We start from the raw sequence: 8,806 nt of genomic DNA on the forward strand, positions 1-8,806 counted from the left end.
CACACACACACACACCCAAACTGGTGGATTTGCATTTCTCTGATGGCTGTAAAATCTTACATAAGGCACATAAATGGATGCATATTTATGTTTTGTTGTGTGTGTGTGTGTGTGTGTGTGTGTGTGTGTAGTTATTAATACATTAGATGCTGGTCCTAGCTATGGATCAGCGTGAGGAGAGCCGTTACATCATCATCTTCATCCAGCATTGAGCTGCCTCCAAGCAGACAGGCATAAAGCCCAGGAGGAAGAGGAGTGGGGTATCACACACATGCCTTCATCATCCACCGCATGTGACACACACACACACACACATACGCGTTTTTGTGTAATTTCAGGACACCAGACAAACTACCTACAAATGGGGACATCCCTTTCTGGAGGTTCCAGAAACAAATGAAACCTATTTTTGTGTTTCATATAATTCCCATATGATGTTTATCTGTTGATTTTTTCTGTATGTTCTTTTTTAAAAAAGTTCCTATTTTTCTGGTTTATGTGAAATTATGGGACACTTTCGGGTTTATGTGAACTTCCAGGACATACAATACACACACTTTCAAGTCTGCTACTACCAACATAATGGGGACATGTTAAAAGTTGGGACTTATTTTACACATGGACTACTGCAAATCAAGGACACAACAATTATAGGGTGTATCATAGCTTTCAAGGTGATGTATGGGCATGTTCTTAATTTTTTTATAATCTTAGTAGTTCAATATTCTAAAATATTGAAATGATTTATTCTAACTGTACATGTAGTGTACAGTTAAACTAATCAGACATATTATCAAAAAAAAAACATTTATTTGAATTTCCAACACAAGGTATAAAACAAAGTGCCACAGTTTTACAGCAGATTCTATAGATCACATGCATCTACATTTTGGTGGATGTTTAGTTTTTTACATCTGGAAGCTGTCCTTCACACTAAAATTTCCTGATGAATGAGCAAATAAAAATACTACAAAATGGAATAAAATATTTTACATGATCCAAAGAAGGATTTTATCCATCTCTTCTAAAGTGAATGCATGGGGCATTTTTTTGGACAATTACAATGTATTCACTTGGAACTTTGCATTGTGTTATTACAATTATGTTATTAATAACAATAGCTATAACAATAATAAAGCATCTATTTTTTTATATTTTATTATTATTATTATTTTATATTTTTTACATTTACTTTTATATTATCCTTCAGCCAATAATATATTGTATTAATAACGAGCCTAAAAAAAATAATACATGGCTCAATCCACTGCAAATTTTCTCTCTCAAACAATTAAAATAACAAATAGCATACTGGTGAATGGTGAACAGTGTAAGTATTCAATGACGGTTATATACTGAACAAAGAAGGTTTAAGAATATTGCTGGCTGAACTTTACCAACTTAAAAAAAACTGCATAGAACACATCTGATATGTCAGAATAAAAAAATAAATGAAATGACAACGTCTCCTTCGTTACATTCATACATTTGTCAGCTTACAAAGTCAGTATTTTACCCACACAGTTTTCTTTTGAGTGCCACTATTCTGTTCTTCACATAGTACTTGATGGCCACCCAGTCACGGTTTCTGAGAGCATCAGGTTCAGACAGCAAGCATGAGAGACAGTCTTTCTTACCAGGGACTCGGCCACTCTTTATACAATGCATTAGGTGTTTCTCAACAGCATGTACCTCATCATCTGACCACTTCTTCCTGCTTTGTGGAATGTCTGTTGACAGAAATGAGATCTGAGTCACAAAACACAAAATGTACATAAAAACAAATTAATATTAGAGGGGCATGGAGTCAATCAGTCTGTGGCACTGCTCAGGTGTTATATGAGAGCCCAGGCTGCTCTGATAGTGGTCTTCAGCTCTTCTGCATTGTTGGGTCTGGTGTACTGCATCTTCCTCTTCACAATACCCCATAGATTTTCTATGTGGTTAAGGTCAGGTGAGTTTTCAGACCAATTAAGAACAGGGAGACCATGGTCCTTAAACCAGGTACTGGTAGCTTTGGCACTGTGTGCAGGTGCCAAGTCCTTTTTGAAAATGAAAACTGCATCTCCATAAAGTTGGTCAGCAGCAGGAAGCATGAAGTGCTGAAATTCCCTGGTAGACGGCTGCGTTGACCTTGGACCTCAGAAAACACAGTGGACCAACACCAGCAGATGACATGGCACCCCACACCATCACTGACTGTGGAAACTTTACACTGGACCTCAAGCAACGTGGATTCTGTGCCTCTCCTCTCTTCCTCCAGACCTTGATTTCCAAAGAAAATGCAAAATTTACTTTCATCAGAGAACATTACTGTGGACCACTCAGCAGCAGTCCAGTCCTTTGTGTCTTTAGCCCAGGGGCGAGACACTTCTGACAAGTGTCTTGTTCAAGAGTGGCTTCACACAAGGAATGCGACAGCTGAAACTCATGTCTTGCATATGTCTGTGTGGTGGTTCTTGAAGCACTGACTCCAACTGCAGTCCAGTCTTTGTGACTCTCCCCACATTTTTGAAAGGGTTTTGTTTCACAACCCTCTCCAGGGTGCGGTTATCCCTATTGCTTGTACACTTTCTTCTGCCACATCTTTTCCTTCCCTTCGCCTCTCTATTAATGAGCTTGGACACAGAGCTCTGTGAACAGCCAGCCTCTTTAGCAATGACCTTTTGTGTCTTCCTCTGTTTGTGTAAGGTGTCAGTGGTCGTCTTTTGGACATCTGTCAAGTCAGCAGTCTTCAACATGAGTGTGTAGCCTACAGAACTAGACTGAGAGACCATTTAAAGGCCTTTGCAGGTGTTTTGAGTTAATTAGCTGATTAGAGTGTGGCAGCAGGTTCAATATTGAACCTTTTCACAATATTCTAATTTTCTGAGAAACTGAATTTGAGGTTTTCATTAGTTGTCAGTTATAATCATCAAATTAAAAGAAATAAACACTTGAAATATCAGTCTGTGTGTAATGATGAATATAATAGGAAATGTTTTCCGGTTTGCAAGAGCACTGTTCGTTGCCTGACGTGGTTTTCCTCACACAAAATTATTTTCTCTGCTCGCAAATTTTTTACTGGCTCCGCTGGTATAGATTAGGCTAAATTTAAAATAAATAATTATTAATAAATAATTAAAATAATTTTAAATAAAAATTCCCCAAGGATGGAATTCTCTCGCCTGGGTATGCTCCGGACCCACCGCGTCCCTGAACTGTATACGAGGTTAAAGGCAGTGAACGAATGAATGTGTGAAACTGAAAATGTTCTAGCTTTCCCACTGTTACTAGCACTGTTCTAAGCCTTCTAATGGGTTACGTGCAGTATGATTATAGCTGAGCACTTGGGAGTGTTCATTCATTTATTTATTTATTATTTTTAATTCTTGTTAATTCATCTTTTTACTCTTTTTGCTTCTTTAAACGCTTGAGGAGGTAATGCCATAAGAATGTTTCAATAACACGACAAAGACATCATTACATTTATGTGGTAAGGAAATGTTATTGTTCCAGTGAAATCTTTCCTTGTGAATTTGAGTAATGTGAATACTATATGTGCATATATATGTTGTATAGTAATGAACAATTGGTGCATTCAGTCTATATTTTAGAAGGATGTCCTTGTCACAGTGTGACAATGTTAATATCACAATAAATAGAGATTGATCAATATAGAAAACTCTTTCATGAAATTTTTTTTGGCCATATCGCCCAGCTCTACTTGGTTGTGTGTTTTAAATGGATAAGACGGGAATAAGTGTTTCAAAACAAGTTTAGTTTATAAACCTAGCGCTAGCTTTAGCTTCGCATAGCTGTTTAAGATGGAAATGAATATTCAATAAGTAGCTGGAGACTCTTAAACAGACCCATTTAAGGTGGAACTAAACGCTTAAATACAAAAATTGTGAATAGGATGCAAGGATCTGCCTTTTAAACTGATGATTACGGTTGAAGGGAAAATAACACCAGCCTTGTCTAGTCTAAATTTTAATGTGGTGTAGATATTACTTTCTTGTAAATGCAGGGAAAATGGTGGTGGCTCTTTATATTTTTGCCCTCCCCTTAAGTAGGTAAATGTTTAGTGACATCACACGGTTTGTTTGCTTTAAACAGATAAAGTGGAATAACAGTTGCTTCAAAAAGCTTAAAAGCTATAGCGCTAGTTTCGGCTTTTAAGGTGAAACAGAATTCAAGAACCTGGCGAATAACGCCAATATGACTCATAAACCGACACATGTAAGGTGGAACAAAATGTTTGACTACAAAAATTGTGGATAAGATCTGCCTCCTAAACAACATTTATGGTGGAAAGGAAAGTTGATAAGTAACACCAGCCATGTCTAGTGGAAATATTTCAGGTGGATTTGGACAGATAAGTAAATGTGTATAATGGAGGGAAATCACGGCCACGTTCACTTATTTTGCGTAGATATAGATGTTATAGTGAATCGATGAACACTTTTCTGTGTAAATATGTTGATTATGGCACACTCTTCTTGTCTCTTGCTTGTTCGTTCAGTTTTCCTCAAACTGGCAACTGCTCGAACTTCACGTCTGAAGAGGAGGGGGAGGAGCTCTCCCCACTGTATTATAGTTTTTATTTAAATGCTTCGTGTCCGTATTACAGATTGCTTCTTTAAAGTCAGAGTCACTACATTTTTTTTTGTTCAGTGTACCAGCACAACACACACTAACACACCACCACCACGTCAGTGTCACTGCAGCACTGAGAATGATCCACCACCACATCACACCTGCTCTGTGGGGGTCCTGAGCGCTGAGGGACAGGGGGGTAAAAAATATTCAGAATAACTGAAGAACTACAAAGTGCTACTGTGTGGTCAGTGGAACTGGGTGAATGGGCAGAGTGTAGAAAACTGGAGGACAATGAAGTGACCAGTTGGTCTATGTGCCATAGAAATAAAATTGCAAGATTGTTTTCCCTTACCATTGCTTTGTGTTGAACTTGGTTCTTGTAGATGACTTTGGTCAGAAAAGGATTCTGAGATTTTCTGCTTTTCTCCTTTTCTGTTATGCTGATCTAAATACAAAATAAATACATACAATTTACACTAATGTAAATCACCAGCCTACAACTTTTAAATATAGTGCTTGTACAAAATAAGACTATTTCAAAGCCATCCTAAAACTGCAAGCCACATACTATAGTATACATTATATTTGGCCAAATGCGTTACACCATATACTTTTTTTAATGTTAAAACCAATTTAATTCATGGTGCAATATAATCTATAATTCTGATCAATGCACAAGCACAATGAAACAGCCTACTCCAAAAACACTAATCTGGAAATGTCAAAATAGGTATGAACGCAACAACCACATCAGAGTGCTTTACCAGGCAGAGAGGAAGAAGATATGTTAAACAAAAAGATCAGACAAAAAAAAAAAAAAAGTCACTCAAGACTGAATATATAATTTTGGCCTCAGCTATCAAATATACAACTTGTTAACCTAAGCTTACCATTTGGATCTGAGGTGCGTGGATTTTCTAAAGTTGATGGCTGAGGAGCTCTTGGGCTCTGGCTTTCCGGAAGGTCTTCTATCTCTGCCTCATCACTTGACGTATTAGCATCAGTGTCTTCAATTTCATCTAATCACGTATAGAACTGGTTAGTGAAAATGATCTTGCAAAATACAGGAGTATCAAAAACATTTCACTTTGCCAAATTATCATCACATTAAATGACCCACTGGACCTGATCTTACTGCACTTCCTAAATACTAGTTTTATAAATAAATTTTATGTTCCTCTACCTTTTGGATCAATTACGATGTCATCCAGCTGAACACCCTGGATTTCTGACAGTGCCCCTCTCTCCATTGCGATAAGAAGCTTGCTCATTTTAGCAAGTTGCAAAGTACTTTCAGGCAGACGGTAGTATTGACGATGAATCCTAATGTCATGACCCAAAAAGTTGGCAAGCTGATCCATTTCATTTTCTTTTAAATTTAACACTGTTGACAAAGTTGCAATCTGTTTACGTAACTTTGTTGATGAAAGAGCTGTTGGATTTCTTGCACCACAGGCTTCTGCATACTCACGCAAAGCATCCGATCCACGATAAGATGAGAGAGCATTTGGACGTGCAAAAAGGTGTACATTCTCACTTGGTACCTGACAAATTCTTCTTTTCTCAATGAGGAGATCCATGCAACTGACCATCTCTGGTGTCAACAGTACCGGCACCATCCTGCCCCTCTTTCCACGAATTTCCACCCTTTGAAAATGTTTACAGAGACTCTTTTCAAAATCGCTAAGCCCAGTTGCCAGGTCTTCGTGAATTGGTGACTGTTCTCTTGAAACATAGGACTCTAGTTTCAACCTTGCTGTTTCTCCACCCCTCCTTCTGTTAAAAAGTATGACTCTGGTAAGTGTCAGTTTGCATAAGCTTGCATAGCTTTTGACATCAGAATTTTCCTTCAGAGCATTCTTATATTTCTCCATCTCTGTTTTTAAAAAAGAATGCAACGTCTTCACATCTTCAGTGAATGGCAAAATTTGTGGCTTGTTCATTTTTGCCTCATTGAGGGTTGTTCCTGCTGCAGCTGAGATTGATTCGTTCCATTTATACTCTTGCAAAACTCTGAAGTTTCGCGCATCCTGAGCAAGCTGCTCTTGTCCCACCATTATTGCATTGCATTCCACAGAAGTTGCAATTTTTGCTAAACTATGGCCAAGTTTTAGAGCGAGTGAAGGAGTCTTGTATGTATTTGTTTCCTCACAGTGTCCAGCAACACTTCTCACTGCTTTGATGACATGGGGGAAATTGGATGGCAATACAAAATCTTCCATGCACTTCATAGGTGTCATTGTTCTTGCCTCAAACAGCAGACGTCCTACTTCTCTCATTTTTTGTCGAATGTAATCATTTTTTGTGGAACTTGGGTTGAGTTTGTTGAACATCTGTTCTCCCAACAGAAGTATGTATTTATCTTTCCTGATCAAATCAGAAATTTGATCATGCTTCATTTGGCATACGACTGTTTTCCAAAATCCTTTGGACAGATCGGGAGAAGGGGCAAATGCCATGTAACTGAGTGACTGCACATGCTTTTTGCCAGTGCTAGACTCATTAATACTGGAATTCTGTGGACAGTTTCTAATGTGCCTCCAAAGTGACTTTCTTGCATACAGACCCTGGCAGTGGATGCAATGTGTAAAGTCATGAGTGAATGCAGGTTTTTTAGGTCTCCTACAGGCCACCAAATCACCCTTACCCTCACTGGATACAACAGCATTGTGCACAAAATTTCCTCTGCTTATTAACAAACGCAGGCGCACTCGCCTCTCTTTTGATTTTTTATCAAAGCTGAATGCTTTAGCCACATCTGACTCATTGCGATGTACATACTGCAGATGCCTTGAAATTTTAGAGAATGGCTTCTCACAATATAGACAATACTGCTGCTTCTTATATCTCCAGCCTGTATTTGAGGATGGCATTGATGCTACATGAACAGAACTCTTGTTTTCTGTTTCTGTTAGAGAGATTAGATTTGAGGTGCTGACATTATTTCTTGCATTGCTGACCTCACTCTGGGTTCTGTTGTGTGGCTTGGATAATTTCATTTTGAGGTCACTGTTGTTTATGTTGACTTTCTCTTTGTTTCTCTTTAATTTCTTGTGGGAAACATGACTCTGAGAATCAGATGTGCTACAGCTAGAAGCCTCAGAAAGGTCACCATCTACATGTGGATCATAGTCGTCGTCACTATCCGTGTACTGCGAGTAGTCAGAGGAATCATCCATTTTAGTGAAAATCTATGAAAATGAAACCATAATTGTTTATTGAGCCATGAAAAAAACAAGTTTGGAGCCTTATCTTAAAAGACAATTCATTTTTCAACACAATAGTTAATGTTAAAAAGCCCATTATAGCTGATTTCTAACAAACCTGTCTTATAACATCTATTTGTGCTTCTAGAATTTCTGCTCTGTTCTTATGAGGCACGCAACAAGGCTGAAAGTAAAACAATAAAAAGCAAAATCCTCATCTCGAATTGTACTTTTCATAGAGATTTCTCGTGTAAAATAACTCTAGATGCTGTTTCTCTGCTGTGAGCAGAGAGAGAGAATCCTAACAGTGGACAGAGACATTTTTTCTTTTTTGTTTTTTTTTTTTAAAACAGGCTTCAGAAATGCATTAGATCAGTTCTGAGCACGCAAAACTACTGAAAAGCAGCAAATGATGAGGAAACATCCTCAGAGTTGTATATTAATAAAGGTGTGTTTCGATTAAAACCGTGAACGCCCCCTTTAACTACACCAAGATATTTTAGCCCAAAACAGTGCTGGAATTTTGGTGTCAGGACAATCGTTGGGTAAGGGCAGCACTGATGTAGTAGCCCTTAATGGAAAGAAATACTGAAATGCCTAGCTTACTATTATATGAAAATAGGTTCATTTTTTACCTGTGAAGCAGTAGCCTCCACTTTTGGCTCCTCGGTGGCCAAAGAAGTTTCAGGTTCAGCGCCGTACTTGGCAAGCTTTGCGCTCCGTATGATTCTGCTGTCAGTCTAAATGAATATAGGCATAGTAATATTAAAACAATAACAGAAAATGACCACAAAACTGACTATTAAAATCTAAAACAAGGATCAACAATAATTTATTCAAAGTGATTTACGCCAAGGTGTAAAATTAGGACACAACACACACCCCGTTTCTGGTACAGTCCAATGTCAGGACATTTGAGACTTCCCTCAGGTCAAAACATTTTACCCCAGAAAAGCCTTGGAGCATCATTATTAGGACAGTTATTTAATATTATTATTAAACTTAGTTTATAAATAGCT

The 8,806-nt window shown here is 38.0% G+C and overlaps 1 protein-coding gene across 1 annotated transcript; it reads right to left on the reverse strand.

The window, feature by feature from the left end:
* Nucleotides 1–312: 312 nt before the first annotated feature.
* Nucleotides 313–8,520, reverse strand: LOC136702832 (uncharacterized). The gene is made up of 5 exons (XM_066677975.1): nucleotides 8,423–8,520; nucleotides 5,765–7,772; nucleotides 5,472–5,600; nucleotides 4,934–5,026; nucleotides 313–1,730 (listed from the first exon to the last, which is right to left on the reverse strand). The coding sequence occupies exons 2-5, from the start codon at nucleotides 7,758–7,760 to the stop codon at nucleotides 1,513–1,515; spliced, it is 2,436 nt and encodes an 811-aa protein (XP_066534072.1). The 5' UTR covers nucleotides 7,761–7,772; nucleotides 8,423–8,520; the 3' UTR covers nucleotides 313–1,512.
* Between the last annotated feature and the right edge of the window lie 286 nt (nucleotides 8,521–8,806).

Source organism: Hoplias malabaricus, chromosome 7 (assembly GCF_029633855.1).
Source record: "Hoplias malabaricus isolate fHopMal1 chromosome 7, fHopMal1.hap1, whole genome shotgun sequence".
In the NCBI taxonomy this organism is placed as follows: domain Eukaryota; kingdom Metazoa; phylum Chordata; class Actinopteri; order Characiformes; family Erythrinidae; genus Hoplias; species Hoplias malabaricus.